General features: G+C 37.0%; 1 protein-coding gene across 1 annotated transcript in view; it reads left to right on the forward strand.

Annotated features, from left to right (window-relative positions):
• The first annotated feature begins 313 nt into the window (after positions 1-313).
• Positions 314-20,367, forward strand: part of LOC140244063 (voltage-gated inwardly rectifying potassium channel KCNH6-like) — a 241,369-nt gene continuing 221,315 nt past the window's right edge. The window contains exons 1-2 of the mRNA XM_072323713.1: positions 314-389; positions 2,774-3,004. Coding sequence (XP_072179814.1) covers positions 314-389; positions 2,774-3,004 — 307 coding nt within the window. The remainder of the gene's footprint in view (positions 390-2,773; positions 3,005-20,367) is intronic.

Raw genomic sequence — 20,367 nt, forward strand, 5'->3', positions numbered from 1 at the left:
CCTGTGTACTGTCCTCCTCTTGCTTGCTGGTAAGAGCGAGGCGGTCGCAGACCGTGTGCGTTTTTCTTCCATGGACCTAAACACTGCGGCACTCGCGGCAAGATGACGCACACACACCGGAAAACACAGAAATGAAGCTGCCCTGCTATTATTGCGTGCATCATGTACGGTAGCAGACGATATGACATGGACAACAGACGTACTATCGAAATGCGACGCCTAGCGAGTGGATAACATCACTGGTTCCCCCTAATTGGATTTTTACCCCATGGATTGTTACTGGAAAATGTCTCACAGATAAATAATATACATCATGCCTGTCCGGAGGGGTCATGTTGCCCCACAGAACACATTTATTGACACGATCATCAGGAAGTTTGACGGGCAAAGTGAGTATAAACTGCGTTGTGTTGTCTGTATTTTAGAGCGTTAACACGAACCTGTTCAGTGCAACATAGATCTATTATGTACACTACCGTCACCTCTGTGACGAGGCACGTGCAGCAGCGGGATCCGAGAAGCCCCACCGCCACTTCAGCCTGCGGCTTGATCTCTCGTGCTTGACTTGAAAGACAGCTAATTCCCACATTAGCCAGTTCCATCAAATTCCAGCTATCAAATGCACTTATCGCATTAGTTCTTTTCAAGAGAGCTTTTCCAAAAACGAACTTAATATATGACGAAGTGATACTGATATCTTAAATTCATGTTTTTACTGCTAGCTTGATAAAAGGGAAAGTGAATTGACAATCTACAATAAATCATTCATAGTTCAAGCATTTGCCATTAGCATTAGGTGGTTTATAAGCCTATGGGATATAAAACATTGATGATCTGTATGTGGCATTACTCTGAAAATTTTTATGTGACCAAAATGTTGTTTATGGTGAGATAGCATTGACAGCAAATATCAAAACAAGACTTCCACATGATTGGTGATATACCAAGTACACTTGTAGTTGTGGTGAGGATGTAATATAGGCCAGCCTACCACATATCTTACTTGTAGTTTTTTTTTTCCAACTGCATACCCATGTTTATTTTTTCCTCTATAGCTATGTTTTGAGAGGAAGTAGAGACCAAAATCACCAATAGTTATGTTATCAATGAAGAACTAGTAAAAATATAAATAATGTAATATTTTTCCCTTTTTGTGGTCCTCATAAGAGAGATTTAGTCTATTCAGCTGGTGATATGTTAGTTTTCTTTGGAAGATTTTTCATTGGCAACAGTTCCTTTGCCTCATTCCCGAGGAGGGTATATAATGTGACATTATAGAATACGATTAAAAGTATCAGGATATATAATATATCATTCAAGTTGAACTTACCAAAATACCATATACTGCCCTGTGATTGTCCAGAGTAGTGGGTTTGGGTTTTTTTTCTTTATGATTTAGGACTTTTCATGAGCATTTTAGTCTTTCGTATTTGCATGATGAATTATGATATTTGTTCATAGAAGATGTGAATTACAGGTGCATTAAGTCATATGAGTAATTACATGATATACTCCACACACTATAATTCATTGCGAGATAAAATCCACATATTATTATTCAAAATGAAGCTGTGCTATATAATAGATTCTCCTGAGCTTGATATGATGCAAACATTAGATGCAAAAGTATGCAAAACACATAATCAAATGAATCCAACAGACAAGTTTTGCTTAAAAGAAAATCAATATGTAATTCTGTCTCAGTTAACAACATTGATATATTTCTCCATCATTAGTTGAATACGGGAAGAACTGTCGTGATCAAGCTTCTCATAAATTTGAATGTTATTTCTTTGATATGCAGAAAAGGAAACTGACTACAGTTAACAAGAGATGGAAAGCATTGCTAAAAAAAACTTTGGATAATGACTTGTAATATCTCAAATAATATAATCCAGTTATGTGCAGAATTTATGTATACATAATGTACAACCAATTACCAGAATTGCAAGAATAATCTTTGTGTTACAAGAATAGTCCAAGGCAGAAGCGCCTACAGATAATTACATTCCAGGGCATGTATGCTGTAAAATCTGAAAAAGAGGAGATAATTCTGCATTTGAAAGTACAAATTAAGTTTATTTCACAAATATAAAGCTTAATAGATAGACAATAGACTAATCATTGGTAGTTTTTATGACTTTTTATTGTTTTGACCGATAAAAATGACATTATTACAAGCCAGTGACCTTTCTCTTCAGTCCCCAATATACTCTGTTTTGTCTGAAAGAGTACCACTAGGTGTATTTATAAATAAATCAGTGTGACAATACTTCACAAAATTTCATACAAAGTCATGAATGTCAAAAATAAGTTGAACTCAGAGATTTTTAAATGTACCTTTCATGAATATTTTGAAGTCTACCAGTTAGGTTTTGCGTTGTTTTGATTTTGAGGACATGTTTAATACTGTTGGCTTGAGCTGAGCTAAACAGGCTTTAGCTGCATCATTTACATCTCATTCAAATTCGGGCCGCATCACACTTTGTAATATGTGACGAAATGTTCCGAAGCAGTCTGTGCATTTCCATGCAGTCAATCAGCAGTGATTGATTGAGAAGTATATCAAATACTCTCTTGACCTCGTCACAGTACCTGCACTCACAGCAATGGGGAGCTTTTCGATCAAAGCCTCCCCAAAGCTGTCACTTTTCATTTTCACGGGGCTCAGATTCCGCCCTCCGCCTCGTAATCTTGTCATCTTGATATGTTCCTCTCAACTTACATCCCTCCCCCACCCCCCCCCCCCCCATTTTCTTTCCCCCCTTTCCAGATCGGAACTTTATCATTGGAAATGCTCAGGTGGAGGGGTGTGCCATTATTTTTTGCAATGACGGCTTTGGGGAGCTCTCCGGCTTCTCGCGGGCCGAGCTCATGCAGAAGTCGTGCTCCTGCGAATTCTTGTACGGCGAGAACACCAGCGAGGAAGGAATAAATCAAATCAAAAATGCCCTGGAGAAGGGCGAGGAGTGCCAAGTGGAGATCACATTCTACAAGAAAGATGGTGAGTTTGACTCACTTCAGGTTCAAACTATACTAAAAGTACAATTCAGCATCTTATGTAAGTTTGGTTTTGATTATATAAAGTAGAATTATACAAGCGGAGCGATAAATGGCTTCATCTAAATTGGCTCTGAAATAAAGTTTAAGCGTCACAACATGTTTTTACCAATCCGTGCTATGGATCGCAGCCGCTTGAGCCATTGGAGGTGATGAGGAGAATGAGATCTTCAACTCACTTGCCACTCAATGACTTGCACATATATCTTCACTTCTGTTTTATTTTTTTTAAATCTCCTTAACTTCGTATTGCTCAGTCTAGATGACCTATTCTGCTTTGTGTAGTGTGATGGTCATGACAAAAATCACTGTCAGTGAAACCAGATGTAAAGCTTTCATATTTCAAAGCTTTCTAATAATAAATTATTCTTTGTTTTACTTTGAACCTTATTTCAACCCTGCAAACAACCTGCAAACTGATTTTACTATCATTTATTATCAAATGCATCTTGAACACAGGTCTATATTTAATACATTGGAGAACTGCACTGTAGGGTCCCTAGGAATGCCATCTTGGCCTTTCATGGTGGTAGACACTGTCATTAAGTAATAGACTCTGGGTTCAAAAAGAGGAGAGCCCAAGTTGAAATCCTGCCTGGTGCAGCTATGTCTCTAGACAAGTTGCTTTATTCCTTGTGCCTCCTGTGGCAATGGTTTAATAAACCCTGAGGTTCTTGATGTTGCTTGGGTGATATACATAATGTGTGTATATGAAAGATTTGTGTGGAAGAACAATGCTTGTATCTAAAAGACAATCTTATGTAAGTCACTTTATGTAGACACTGACTTTATATTGAGATCAATATTATTTTTGTCATAATTATTGTTGTTGTTGGTGGTGATGATGATGTTCTGGTTTAATGATGATTAATGATTATTGTCATTATGATTATGATTATGATTAAGTATGCTAACTCTACATAATGTTTCAGTTAACTTCCTTGTAATGTAATCACCTCCAAACCTAATAATCCCACTTGAACATCTTCACTCTCCTAGCTCGCTCTGCAACATCTGAGAGGGTTATACGATGTGCGGGAATTAGAAACCTAAAACTCTGAGTGCCCTTAAAATGATATGTACCAGATATTTATATACTTCTGATAGTGCTATTTTCAAGTAGCTCTTCAGTAAAATCACGGAAACTTGTACAAAGAGACCACTACCTTGGTGCATGCATGGAAAATTTCACAGTGAACTACAAATATGAAAACAGAGAAACACTTCTCAATATCTTGTACATATTTGCCTGATTTTTACTGGAAAAGATGTCACCTTCATCATGCTTTCTTGCCGTAAAAGGTTGATTTTCTACCCTAAGATTGTCAGTCAATGCCTCAAAGGTGCATGACCTTGCAGTGAGCTTACTACAAGCACAACACGATTGGAGATAACACTTGCTATCATCCATTTGGGCATCAAAACTTACAATAGGACCATTCTGAATTAATATGCCATTAGTTGTGACCTAGACAATAAGCCCTCCTATTGTTTGCGGCCTCACCATTGTCTATTCTTTGTATACAATTTTTTTTTTTTCAGAGTAGGCATTTGAAACTGGAGTGTTGTCTATATTAAATGGTCATTAAGCTTTTCCTGTGCCTCCACATTTATCTTATCTCCATTGAACCACAATACTCCTGAGCTATTTTATGCACCCTTTTCTTCCTGGTTTGGCTTTACCTTGTCCTAGAGATGAAAAAAAAAGGAATTGTATACTCTAAATTAATATCCATTCTTGCCACCAGTCTAACCTTCAGGTGAGGATGCTAGCTTTCACATAATTATAGCCTATGAGCACATGTATCAACACATGTATACAGCCAAAAGTGGTAAACGTGTAAAGCTTAACCGCATCGCATGTTGCACAATGTTCGGCCGTGTTGTAAACCGCTATAATGCCGTACAATGAAGAGGTGTTCAGCTGCCCCCCTCGCATTGGCTTGCTTTTGTCAAGGCCGACAATCAACGGTGTCTTCACATCAATTATTGATCTGGGGCTCTCTCTCCACCTATTGATTTTTAGGTGAAAACCCCAGTGACTGAGTGGATGGGGATGTTGTGTTTGTAGACAAACACACACACACGCACACGCTTTCTCTCTTGCTAATTTGTGTCCATTACTTTATAGGACTAATTTTAGTATGAATTTTAACCCGTTGATGACGGGCTGATTTTACTACAACACTCATTTCCCGTAGACCCCTGCCCGAGTATACTCAGGACTTGTCCTCAATGGGTTAATATCTTGTGTGGGATTTTCTCCACTTATGTTTGTCTGTTATATGTTCTTCAGTTTTTTTATTCATTTGAAGGAGACATGATTGCTTGCTTACGTTGTGAGTTAACAAATTGCGAGACAATTTGAGAAAAAAATGAGTCAAACTTGGCAGTAAAGTAAGAGATGTGTTTGTAGACTTTCTCTCTCTTTCTCTTTCTCTCTCTCTCTCTCTCTCACACACACACTGTTATCTATATCTTTATTAATCAGGACTAATGTCAGTACAAATTCCAGTTTATCTTGAGTGGTATACAGGTTTGTTGATTTATTTCTCAGTTGTGTTTGCTTCATATATTTTTTCAAGTATTATTTGGTCATCTGGAGAAATGTATTTCAGTTTGAAGTGTGAGTTAGCCCAGTGCAAGTCAAATTGAGGAAACTAAGTCAATCTGAGTACCGATAGTGAAATAGGAGATCTGTATGAGCGATGATGATATCTGATACTGTACTTTATTTAGGTGCAGATTGTGTACTATTTCTTGTTTGCAAATAAACTTGTCATTTTGAAACATGATAGATGCAGTAGAATGATTGACAATGACTTTTTAATATGAAACTGACATCCTTGAAGAGCTGTCAATAGAGCAATTTCCTCATATTTCTCTCTCTAATGTAGACTCTTTTGGGGGGAACATAATAAAATTACCATAGGTCATGTTGCATTTTGAATGACAATACATGCAAAAGAGTTTAATGATAAGTTGCGTTAATATAAATGAGGGTTTGAGATGTGTATTACAACTCTGTCAAAGGTGATATCTTGTATGAGCAGCATTAGCGGCTGTTGGCTGTGACTAATGCCCAGTTGATCAGATTGAATAAGTTATATCGTCATGGCATCAGCCTTTTTCAGATTTGTCCTTGATGTACATGATGATGCAGTTGATAGTGAATCTTTCCAACGTAGATGTTCACCAGACAGATGACTGCAACCTTCAGATTTACATGGCTGCTATCTACAAAACCTTTCTCCTGGATTCACTTTTGTTGTTGTTGAGTTGTTTGAAAATATGGCTTCATGAACGGTCTCTGTGCTGTGCATTGAGTAGAATCATTATCTTGTATGTTTTCTTCATTTGCTCCCCTAGCTCACCCTAAAAGACTTTGAAATGCATTTTGGATTTCATAGAATATGAACAGTATGTCTGAATATTGCTATCTGAAGAGAAAGCCTGTGGAAGGGTGAAAGTATAAGGCTAACATTTCAAGACAAAAGAAAATAAACTGTAAAGCTCTCTTTCACAGAAAAAAAAAGATGATGCGTGTGCTTGCACATGTGACTGCTATATTTTGTCTTTCAGTAACTGCCCTATTGATTGGTATAAAAGTGGGTAATAAGCTCAGACAGAGTAGATTTAGTGTTAAGTACGTAACCTTCAGAGCCTCAAGTGTTACATTTAAGTGATTTGGATGGCGATTACCTACTGTGACGATGAAAATAACAATTCACAGAAATTGCCACTGACCCTGAGTTGTCCTGAGATACAGACAGATGATTGGTAGAAGCAGTGGTTGTTGCAGAAATTACATATTCTTTAGGAATAATGATGATTATAATGTAATGTTTTATTATAATAATGATTGCAATCATTATGAATATTGAAAGTAATAGTGACAGTACTGACAATAATGATAATAACAATAGTAACAATATGGCGGCAAGAATGATATTAAAGATAAGAATGATGATAAATAAAATTGCATCAAGGTGGGCATAGGAGAGAATTAATCAATGAAATAATTATAAGAATAATAATAGATAGTGATGATGATAAGTTGATAACTATATTGATAAAATCATGATAATACTCATGTATCCAGACATTAGTACATAAAAGGCCACATACTGTGTACGCTCGCATTAGAAAAAGAATGGGATTCATTACCTATGCATGTTTGCTCGCGAAGGACACTGCTGTTATGTGGCAACATTGCCCGGGAGGTGATATTATGCGAAATGTGTTCAAGGAAAGGGCAAATTTCAGAGAGATTGTCGGAGTTGATTTACATTCGAATGACGGCTAATCATGACAATCATTTATGTTCTGTTGTACTGCTGTGTACATACAAAATGACACATCACAAACCTCTCTTCCCCTCTCTTTCTGTCACGCTCTCTCTTCTCTTTACACTGTGTGTACAGATATTGAAGGTCAGAAGTAGTTATTAAAGGACAAGTCCACCTTCACATACATAAGAATTGAGAGAATGCAGCAATATTAGTAGAACAAATCAGTGAAAGTTCGAGGAAAATGGGACAATCCGTTCAAAAGTTATGAATTGTTGAAGTATCTGCGCAGTTACTGCTGGATGAGAAGACTACTACAGTGTATGATGTCACATGCGTACAACGATAAAAGGAAAATAAAAAGAGAATTTCACAAAACTTTACTTTTTGAATAAAGTTCACATTTCTTCAACTTGTTACTGACGTATGTTAAGGGTAATATTATTCCCCCTGCCTTCTGAAAGAGAGAAGTCAAGTGTTCTTTCGTTATGCAAGAAAAATGGAAATATGTTGATTTTTCTTTATTCTTTCTTTATATCGTAGTACTCATGTGACATCACAAGCCATAGTAGTCTTCTCATCCAGTCGTGACTCAGCAGAAACTTCAAAAATTCATAACTTTTGAACGGATTGTCCAATTTTCCTCAAACTCTTACTGATGTGTTCTACTAATATTGCTGCATTCACTAAACCCACATGTCTATGAAGGTGAACTCGCACTTTAACTTTCTTTTTGACAGATAGAGAGATTGAGAGTGAGAGGTTTTAGAAAGTGAGGAGTGATTGCTTGTCATTGTGTAGTATTCAAGATAGAAGAATAATGTTTGGACAATTCAACAAATAAAATGCAAATTTAAAGGCTAGATTCAAAAGATTAAACTTTGTCATTATTGTGGTATGATTTTTCTTCAGTTTGTCTCCCCGCTGTACTTATATGAAATTTGTAAGATTGCAACTGCTGATCTACATTTTAACAAAGACATCAGAGAAAGGAACCAAGGGGATTTGAACCTGTCATCTACTGCTTTCCTGGCAGTGACACAACCACCAGGCCATCCATGGATGCTGGCAGTGACACAATGAACTTGGAACAAATACCCAGGCTCTGAAATTCCGACATCAGTAATGCTAAGATTATCTAAGGTGGAGAAGCCATATCTCTTGCTTTCATTATCATTATTCATCTACATTCTGAACAGTAGAAACATTAAATACATAAAGATTATGTGACAGATCCTCTGTCAAGTATCATTACAAAAAAGAAAGAAAGAAAGGATATTGTTTTGGTTTGTCGAGTGACTATCAGGGATATATATATTTGAGAAAAATCAAAAAGTGTAAACACTTTACTTCAATCGTCAAAATTATTTTGAAAAAGATATTCAGAGAATTTTTCAACTGCTCCCTACTGGCTTCTCATCTGAAATTATGAAATGCTTACAAATTATATTTGTATATTAGCTTTTAAGCTTTTTTTTTCCTGCAGGCACCTTGCATACCTCGGAATTGTTCATGTTTCAGGGCTGCTGCAGGCCTCACATCTAGCAATCATTAGCAATCATATTAGAAAACAAAAAATTGTGCATTCCACCTTACTGATGTTATGGGACACTCATGTTTTAAACAGTGGCTTATTACATTAATAGCTAAGAATTTTTGGGGTCTGCAGAGTGTTAATTTTGTAAAAAATGTTTTGGAGTGGTGGCTGGGTCAGAATGCTAAAAAGATCCAGGGTTATAGTGGACTTGCATTTTTTTTAAAACTGTACTCATGTTTTTGTAATCATGAAATGCAGTTATTGTTGATCATCTTTATAGCCTAAAGGTTCAGTGTGGTTGCAGGGTAGGGGAAGGACTGCAACCTCATTCAGTCCTTCATGTTGAGGACGGACTGATTTTGCTACAACACGCATTTTCCATAGACACATGCCCGAGTATACTCGGGACTCTTCCTCAGCCGGTTAAAAAACAAAACAAAACAAAACAAAACAAAACAAAACAAAACGGAACAAAACAAAACAAAACAAAACATGCATGTCAGGGAGCTTCATGGAACATACCCTCACAAGCTAAACGCTTCATCTAGCAACTACAGGGCCCCATTTCATAAAAGATGTTAGGATGACAACATTTGGTGGAATGACAACTTCCAATAGCAACAGCCAATCAGGAAGCTGGATTCTTGTTGTTACTATGACAATTGTCATTCCAGCAAGGGTTGCTATCATATCAACTTTTTATGAAATGGGTCCCAGGACTTCCACTGGCCTCTGTATTCTTCTTGACATTGATTTAATTTCAGTTTTGCTTTCTTCTTTTTTTTTTAGACAGAAAGTAAAAACATAGCTAAAAAAAAAACAAAAAACCAACAAGTTAAATGACTGGCAATATTTTGATGCATGAATATAAGAGAGATGGATCTCAGATATAAACTTGTATAAATGCATGAAGCAGTATATTGTGGAACACAATTATGTCCTAGTTGTTCAAAAAGAAAGAAAGTAGGAATTGAAATGAATTCATTGTTAATACGTATCCATTGGCAGGAAGAGACCGCCATTTTGTGTGATTCTCCCTGATCTTAAAGATACGTGCCTTCATTTGCTAAGAATCAGTTGGAAACATAAAGAGTAATGGCTTGTAAACTGACAGCTCCATTCGGTATGGCTCTACATACAGCCCCCGCATTCGTGTTGGCAATCCAACATTAACCTAAAACAGAAGACCCTTTTGGCCTCAAGGCAAGTCAGATGAAAAAGCAAAAACAAAAACAACAACAACAACAAAATGTACAAAGAATTTAATGGGACTGCTAAAAGAAGTGGATTCTTAAATGGCAGTGCTTCGTAATAGTAGGGGACATGTAGTGACATTAGAGTCATGTTGTTAATATACGAATATTGCCTAAAAGCAGCCTACATCTGCCTGTACCTCCATATCTGGATCTGTTTATTCATCCCTACAGAAGACATAGTCATTACATTCTGAAAAAGAAATAAGATTGAAAAGTTATTCATTGGGAGTTTGAAAAGGAATAGATTGTGAAAGGACAGCTCGCATTAAACATGTCACAATACAAGATTCGTGATGACAATTTAGCATTTAATAAAGTGGAGCTTTTGCTTCTGGAAGACATTACAGAAATCATTGTTAACAACTGGCAAAGCTGTAGAAAGGATGTTGGTACATTGAGGGAAAATAGGATTCAGAAATTACAGTACCTGGCATGTAAAAGAGAAATAATAAAACTTTGGAGTCATGTAGCCAATTTGCAACAGACTTCTAAAGACAAGTAGATCCTTTAAACTGGAGCCAACAATGTAATTTATATATAATTATGTATAATTTGATATTAAATGAAAGATATATTAAATTAGAGAGTATTTTCACTTTTTAGAGTTCCTTGAACTTATAATGTGCTTACAAGTTTGTAACCAAAATATTTGAAGAGTTTGTTCGCAAAAACCAGTAAGTCCATTTTTGAAGATTTTGAAGTACGGTCTCGGTCATAAAGTACAGAATAATACCTTTTAAATGATATATTGGTCACTACATATAAAGGTGCATTCTTGAAGTTATGGTCAAAAGAAGCAAAAAATGTTTTATTATTCTCTTTATTTTATTGACCTTTAATCGCAAATATCTCCATTTGGCAAATATGGACTTATCAGTTTTTGCGAACAAACTCTTCATTTGTACTTTAAGGCACTTTACTGAATCCAGTGTCGTTATCTGATGAAATTAACTGAAAATCTGTATGTCTTCCAAATTGCATATTTCCTTACCCATCATATTAATGATGTCACTTTGCTAGCACTTACTTATTAAATAGAATGATAGAAGGTTTATTGAGCATGTTGTAAAATATGAAAACATTAGTTATAGACATTTAAAGTCTCACATGTTCTTATACAAGGCAGTGATACAGGTGATATGTGGCTGTGAAGCCATTGAGTCAACTGTAACTATTTCTATATGACATTATATAACTAGATTATTTTTGTCTAGTGATAACTGAGTGATGATGACTGGGGGGGGGGGTGGGATGGAAAGGGATTTAGTTGCTACATTTTTATCAGACATACACTTTTCATAATATTTTTGTGTACACAGCAAAAGGGGTGTTGGAGGTGATAACAACACTACCTCTACTTAATTACATGTAATTGTGAGAACTGTCATTAATGTCATGAGAGTATTCAGAACTTTGAACCTTGCTGCTTTGTTTTTTAACCTGTATTAAAGGACAAGTTCACCTTCATTAACATAAGGATTGAGAGAATGTAGCAATATTAGTAGAACGCATCATTGAAAGTTTGAGGAAAATCTGACAATCCGTTCAAAAGTTATGAATTTTTGAAGTTTTTGTGCAGTCACCACTGGATGAGAAAACTACTGCAGGGTATGATGTCACATGCGTACAACAATATAAGGAAAATATAAAAAATATAGAAAAATATATAAAAATATAGAATTTCACAAAATTTCATCTTTTGAAAAAAGTACACATTCCCTTGACTCGTTACTGACATATGTTATGGGTAATATTATTTCCATTGCCTTTAGAAAGAGGCAAGTCAGGTGCTCTTTTATTATGCGAAAAAAGTGAAAATATGTTGAATTTTCTTTACATTTTCTTTATACCGTTGTACTCATATGACATCACGAGCCTTAGTAGTCTTCTCATCCAGCAGTTCCAACACAAAAATTTTAAAAATTCATAACTTTTGCATTGATCGTCCAATTTTCCTCAAACTTTCAATGATGTGTTCTACTAATATTGCTACATTCTCTCAATCCTTATAAATGTTAATGAAGGTGAACTTGTCCTTTAATGAAGCTCCTTCCATTTTGTATGTTCTTTTTTTCTTCATACATCCAATTTAGCTTGAACTTGTGTCACTGTACTTTAAAGATGAGTATACCATTTACATGCTAAAAATAATGAACCACACCTGTGTATAATGAAACGGGATATTATTTTCAGCTTTCCTACTTCACCTCAGCACTTCAGACTGAATAAACCACCACTTACCGCTCACATCATTAATGGGATAGAATCGCCGGCATAATTTCTATTTTCCAATGACAATCTACAAGTTGAATGGTGTTCCCGCGAAAGCCTGTTTTTTAATCAAATACAGATGGAGCCTCAGTAAACACATTAAATTGTCATTAAAAGAGCATAAAACATGCATTAAAAATTGTTGAAATTATAAACGTGTAATGGAAATGACTCCCACGGGGCATGATTTATAGCTTGCTCCTCACGGGAACTTTGATCTTTATGATGGGGGCTGGACTGTAGTTTACATCAAAGAGCACTTTTCATCCCAACTTTGAAAGGATCAGACAAACACAATAAAATTGTTATCATGTAGAGCTGATAGCTGTGTAAATACACAATTTGCAAATCAGAAGTATGACTTCCAACGGCTGGGTGACTAGAACAGAACCCTCTGGGTTCCTTTAATTAGTCCATTCAGGATGGGCTGATTTTGCTACAACATGCATTTCCCATAGACACCTGCCCGACTATACTCGGACAGAACAGGGCAGGGTTACATATGATACATACATCATCATGAAAGCCACATAATGTTTGGAAAGTAATTTTTGATTTTTGATGCATATATATTTGCAAAATGTTAAGCTTTTAATTGATTTATAATTTATCCTACTTCAATACAAGGAAAATATTTTCTAGGAATTAAAAATTAGAAAAATATAAATGTTGTGTTGCCAAAGTTAGATTTTCTTGCTCTTATGATCTCTGACTTGGGTAATGTAGTGATGCACCATCAGTGGCAGATCCAGAGGTTAAAAACAAACTGTTAAAACAAAAGAAATAAAAAGAATAAATGGGGGTGGGGTGCGTGCGCCCCCTTTGATTCTGTAAAGGCGCCTCCCCTTTGTGGAATTCCTGGATCCGCCCCTGTAACTCTTTGTCTAACCTGTCTACCTTTAGTACATATGTATTAAAGCAGTTAGTTATCAAGACGTGTCCCTTTCTAACTGCATGGTGAGGTGGATGTTATGTTCTCTACCAAAATATTATGATACAGAAGGAACAATCAGAAGCTCTACTACCTGTAGAAAAGATCATTGTCAAATAGGATTGTTTTCAGGATTTCAGTGAGAAAAAGGATTCTGCCCTAATGTCTTTCGTGCAACTGATCACTGCTGGTCCATGCATTGTGATCGTTCACACGTACTGAACACAACATTATTATTATAATTTCTTTTTCGCAATTCCTCTTTTGAAAGGCAATGAAAAAAGTTTGTTAAATCTTGTGTGTGGACCCTATAAGATTATCAACTCTCGATAAACGGGCCAGCTTGATTTTCTTTTTCCTTTTTTTTTCAAAAACATGCACGATAATTTGCCGTGTGCCATGTGAACAACAGTGAAGACATAGGTCTGCATACTCCACACTCAGGGGCCGGGGGTCATGCTCCTATCCTACATTAGGCAAGTGCAGCCTACTGGTTCAAAATGCTTCATTTGCAGCTGAGTATTTGTGTGTGTGTGTGTGTGTGTGTTTTTGGTTTTTTTCTGCTAGGACTTTTTTTGTTGTTGTTGTTGTGTGTATAAACGATATATCAAGCAAATGAGATTGATTTTTGTGTCACAATGCAAAAACCAGTAACTCGTATGTGTGTATGTGGCTATTGTCCCCCTAAAATCCTATCAGTTTCAACTCTTCAATACAGGGTCAGATCCAGAAATTCCCTAAAGGGGGAAGGGGGGGGGGGGGCTTTACAAAATTAAAGGTGGGGGCACGTGTGCTCCTTTTTATTTCTTTTGTTTTACAAAAATTAAAAGGGGAGGGGAGAGGGCAGTTGTGCCTGGCGGCCCCCCACCCCCCCCGCATCTACCACTGCAATATTTGTGACCCGCTACAACAAAAGGATCCGAAAGTCAGGGGAGGACAATTTTCTGAAAATGACATGACATTATTCCCTTACTCTTCTTCTTTAATCTCATATATAGCGCAACTCATAAAAGTACTGGGTTGCGAAGATATCGATGAGTTTATTAGCGCATGTCAAGTGGTTGAGGAAATCAGAGTTTCGAGAAAAACGCCTTGAAAGTTTTGCTTCCGACGCTATTATGATCAAGGGGAGGCGAGACAGTTTTCACCACTTGACAATAGAAGGTATGCTCCTAGCGACCTCCGCGATGTTCAATCAAGCTTAGCGCCAGTGGTCTATGCACGACCAATCAGTAATCAGGATGCCATGCACTGACCAATAAGATCACTCCCTCGTTGCTAGGGGCGGAGTCTAGTTGCGGCGCCAAATCTTCGGACATGTTTCTGTTACGTTGAAAGTCTGAAAATCATGGCCCAGAAAAACGCTAATTTCTTGCCTTTCGTTTGGTCATTTAGCTTCGAAATTTCGGCAGATGATAGACAAAACATTAGACTACAAAGTTACGCCAAAAACAGAAATCCGATTGTTTTGACCTATTTTGATGATGCGACTTCAAACTCGATTTTCTCGGTTTAGCCGTCAGCGACTGTAGGATCTTTTTGTTGTAGCGTGTCACATTTATCTGAAAGGGGGGGGGGATGAGAAGGCACATTTACAAAGTGAACTTGATGCGGGTACATCAGAAATGACAAATCAGTTTCAAAATGCAACATTTAAAAAAAAAAGATTTATTGTTAATGTTTAATTGTTTACCCACACAATAAGTGCAAATGGTTACCATCTAGTGACAATTTAATGATACTCATCTACTAGCTACAAGATTAATGAGCAAGCCCAGACTATTCTAGTAATGAGAATGATAATGGAGTGGCTGTTTTTGTCCTGTTTTTTTTTTTTTGGTTTGTTTGTTAAGAGTCCTTGCCCCCAGCATGAGTTAATTGAGAACAAGAGCAGGTGGTACAGAAAAGGTGACTGCATGATTACTGAGGAAATATGATGCATTGTAGAATATTAGGAGTGGTGCAAATGTCATCTATATAAATTATGTCAAAAACCACAGGAAAAGGAGCTAAAATAATGCATATTGACATGTAGTGTATAGCCTCCCCAGAGAAGCAATCAAAAGCTTCAGTGTATTGATGGAAGACAAGAAATGATTTCTTTTTTTTTAAGCATGAAAGCGTGGGAGTTTAGACCAGTAAATGTGTCAGGAAATGCTGTAACTCATCCATATGTAGCAGTCACTTCCAATGCATGCTGCATGATGCATTTGCCGTGGATGAGAGCTGATATGTTCATCTATATGTAGCAATCGATAAACTGGTGGAACGTGCCGTGCGTCTATCGCTACACATGTTTCGTGTTCAAGTCACAGCATTCATGCATGTTGCGGTCAAAAGAGCAAATGAACTGTTAATAACTGCATTGCCCTCATCAATCATTATATGTGGGACCTGATGGTGCCTATACTGCTTTCTAAAGACAGAACAAAATTTGAGAAATGTTTGCAACTCTCAACTCTCAGAAGTCCTGTTTACCTTTGGGAGCAGTGATTTAATAGATGTTCAAGATATCACATTTGATGCATATACATGTGTAGGTCTGCTGTACCACAAAACATCCTACCATATAAAATTTTTGAAATAAAACCTAAAATACTGTATAAGGAAATATCAGCATTTTCTCAATAAACTGTAACTGTAGACAGTTTAGTCTAGAGACATTTTTATTATAACTATTCCCATTTTGTACATTTAACAATACTTACAGTTGTACAATCGATTTTACTGATTGACATTTTTAGAGTGATTGTTTCTATCCCTAACTCACATTTTAGAACTACAATGTATTTTAAAGCACTGATGCTGGGTTTTTGTTTCATCTGCAAATGGTAAATTATGCCTGTAACCTCAAGGCATTTCTAACCGAGGCTTTGTGACATTTTTTTTTTTTTTTTTTTGGGGGGGGGGGGGGGGGGAGGGCAGAAGAGACAAATTTCATTTAACCATTTCATTACCACTTGCTACCTGTCCATTCACATTAACAGTGCTTCTTTGAGATAGCGGATTCAAGGGTGGTAGGAAATTTTGTTGGTATTTTAAAAATAAAACAAACAGCACTTCTGTCTTTTAAGTCATTAAAGGGTGTGTACAGTTCTGGTCTAGGTGAGGATTTAGCTTTTAACGTTTTGCGAGATATTCAGAAACCACTCTATGAGATGTCAAATAGCATGCAATTCTAAGGGGTATCAAAAGTTTATTCGATGAAAATCGGTTTTGAAATGACTGAGATATCCAAAAACAAGGTGAAACAAAGAGATTCTAATAAAGTTGTGGCATGTCGCCTTTTATTATTAGCACTTTTTGGGATATCTCAGCCATTTGAAAACCAATTTTCATCAAATAAACATTGAATCCTTCTTAAAATTACATGCTCTTTCATATTTCATAAGAGGCTTTTCATTATCTCACTTAGGAATGTTCAAAACATGAATCCCCTCCTCAACCAGTACTGTACAGTCCCTTTAATGTTGGTTACCCTGGCGAGTACATTTAGTACATTTGTCGAGATGTGATCACCTTTTCATCCGTGATGTACAACCTTTTAGTCAGCCTGTTGTAATTACGGCGCTGGTGTGTATTTGTCAAACCTTTTCCAGTATCGTTCTGCCCCACCCCTTCTCTTCTCTGACCTATAGTCTCTGTCAGTTTTTTAATTTGTCATGCACTACAGCACATGACGCATTTTGACGTGTGAGTGTGTGTTCGGGCTGTCATTCCAGTCCATAGAATTCCCCTTGCCAAGGGCACTTTTGCTAATGACTAAGGTCAAGTCAGTTTTTGCATCTTTTTTTTTTTTAAATCTGTTCCATTATCCTAACAAGCCCCCTTCAAAAAAGACAAAAACAAAAATAAACTCTGCACATTTCTGTCATTTAATGTTGTGTCTTTTTATCATACTTTTAATCAGTAATTGCTAATATTTCATAATTTGGTCAAATGATAAAAAGTTATCTTTCACATGAAGCCTATTTTGGTCACGTGCCATTGACTATCCTAGTTGCAAAATCATCTAAATTGCTTATTCTACTATTCATCCTTAACTTGTTCTTAAAGACATTTCAGAAGATGAAAAATAAAGGTAATGTTCTGTCAAATCAGCAATCATTGTGCCAATATTTCAACAAATCTAACCAGTCTTACCCACTCTTTCTCTCAAAGGGGGCACTTAGTAGCATTTCCCAAAATGTTTGGTGAGTTCAAGACAATATCTCAAGAATAAGACTCTCATAAATATCTCACATGCCTTAGGGGCCCAAACATCCTTTGCTGTCAAAGAACATTATCATCTTCTCATAAATCAATTAACCCTTTTTGTGCCAGGGAATGTGGACAGTGTGTATAATACTATGGGGAATTTTTTGTGCCAACTGGCACTCAAAGCAGATAAAGGGTTAATGTATGGTAGTGGTTTGATATGAATTCCATTTCACTGCCTATTATATACCATCATACAACCTTAAAGCTTCAAGATAATTACTTAATTGCCCTGCAAGGGGGTCTGAGGAAAGAAGGTAGTACTCATCCAATGTGCATTGTATTTGTGCAGGGGTGTGGATGAGCCAGTAAAGAAAGCTGTCCCACCCATAGAGGAAATCATAAATGAGCTCTTAACCCATAGCCCACCAAGATATTTATTCTCCATAGGATTAACACACCACCCCTCCAGTTCTAATGTGCACTGGGTTTTACATACTCCCCTCAAGGCATATAGCTCTCCTTAGATATTTAAACACCTGCTGCATAGTATGTTGGACCTACATGTAGTATATAACCATGTCATTGCTTCTCCTGAATAGGGGATGTTTAAAGGTGAACTTTTATCTGCCATCAACAATTTCAGTAAAGTCATGTTTTTAGTTTAAAGGTTGATTGTATAGTTTTGGTTGAGTTAACTTCAGGTTTCTGATGTTTTTTGGTGAGATAATGAGAAACCTCCTATGAAATGTGAAAGAGCATGTAATTCCAAGAGGAACTTAAAGTTTATTTGATGAAAATTGGTTTTGAAATGGCTGAGATATCCAAAAACAGAGCAATCCTAATAAAAGATGGGGCCCACCTTTTATTGTGATTGTTTTGTTTTATAGTTTGTTTTGGACGTCTCGGCCATTCCATGACCGATTTTTATCAAATAAACTTTGAGTTCCTCTGAGACTTGTATGCTCTGTGCTATTTATGTATTTCACATGGCTTCTTGGCATCTCGCAAAACATATTAACCCCAATCCTCATCTCCACCAATACTATACTATCCTGTCTCTTTAAAGCCCACTGGACATAATATGTCTGAATTGGACACCAAGGCAACACTGGCCTTAGGTGGGTTTAAAAGTTTGATCTTTGGTGCTGGTGTGGTTGTCGTTGTTTGAAGGTTATTGTCCTCTTTCATTTTGAAGACAGCTCAGTTATCCTTGGTTTGGGATGAAGGATGCAAACAGGGAGGTACGTGGGATCCCACCTCCCTGATGCAAAGGTGTACCGTAGAACCCAAGTTGGAGGCCTTGATGATGAAATTATTTTCTGGCTGTGTGTTTGTTTGTTTGTGTGTGTGTGTGTGTGTGTGTGTGTGTTCATGTGTTCATGAATGTCTTGAAAGTGGGTGTTTGAGGTTTGAGAGAATTGAGTCTTGGTTGGAGCTATACCAGTTTAACCCTTTGTGTGCCCTGAATGCCGATTGGCACAGAAAACCCAATAACCTTGTACACACTGTCCAAAAGTCCCTGGTAGAGAAAGGGTCAATGAAAATAGCCTTTGGCTCAACATCATAGCACACACACGCACACATGCACACACACACACACACACACACACACACACACACATATGAAAGTGGCTAGCTCCTACTCCAAGTGTTTTGTTGGAGGTGTGAACTCCTTTTAGTGCACCCTCTCATCGAAGTCCCTCTGACGTCATCCTTCTGTCCATTAGTATCAACTTTCCGAGCTCAGCATGGCTGCGATTAGCCAACTCACAATGGTTTAAAGCAAATCAATAATGGCATGCAGACCTGGTCCAGAAACATTGTTACAATTCTTTGGCAGCTTTTTAAGCTACGTGCAAATCGCTTGACTGTCTGCGGCTCAATGTGTGGGCCTAAGTTGATCATCTGATAAGGACATTTATGTGCAAGTTAACTTCCTGATGCATCAGTCACAACTTCTTTCAACATGTGAGAATAAAACAGCCTGTGCTCTATATAGAGTTTAATCTCCAGTGTGAGCTAGTTCACTGAGCTACGTGCATGTTTCTCGATCACATCAAAAAACATGGGTCTGAAAAGTCAATACAAATCAATATCACAAGGAATGTTCAGCAAGAACATTGCAGATGGACTGTTGAAATGTGCTGTGATGACATTCAGTAATGCTACTCTGGTCAACTATCTCACACATGTATTGAGGACGCGACAGCAGTTCTTACCCACAATGCAGTTTTCACTTCCTGTTTGATACTTGTTAACAGTTTGTTTCAGATGATATTATTTTCCTGCTAGTTTCTGGTTGTGTGAAATCAGGGAGGAAGACTCTTCCACCTCCATGGTGAAATGCACAAATATTTCAACACCTCAAAAATTTCCACATATCAGAGATATATCAGAGATGCCAACTTTTATGTTTTGCAGTGTTTTGTAATCTTTTTGCCCAAACCCTTGAAGAAAAAAGAAGGGCTCATGGAAAATATTGTTTTTTTTTTATTTTCAGATTGTATTACTACATTAATTTGTATATCTATTGCAGGAAAGATAAAAATGCTGTTTTCCACCTCAAATATCCCTTCACAGCCTTTAGAACACAGTTACCTGCTATGCTGTTTTGATGAATGGCATACCTGCCTTGATATTCTCATATGACTAGCCATGAACCATAGGCTGTGTTACCTGTACATGTGGTAGTAGTCAGTCAATTCAACAATTTGCGTCAATTTGTGACTGTCACTGAATAATGGGGTCAAAATGATGTCCTTTGCCATGGAGATGAAAAATTGATTAATTGAAGTAAATATTCTCTGCTCTTGAACAAATACA

This window comes from Diadema setosum, chromosome 20, assembly GCF_964275005.1.
Source record: "Diadema setosum chromosome 20, eeDiaSeto1, whole genome shotgun sequence".
NCBI classification, from domain to species: Eukaryota; Metazoa; Echinodermata; class Echinoidea; order Diadematoida; family Diadematidae; genus Diadema; species Diadema setosum.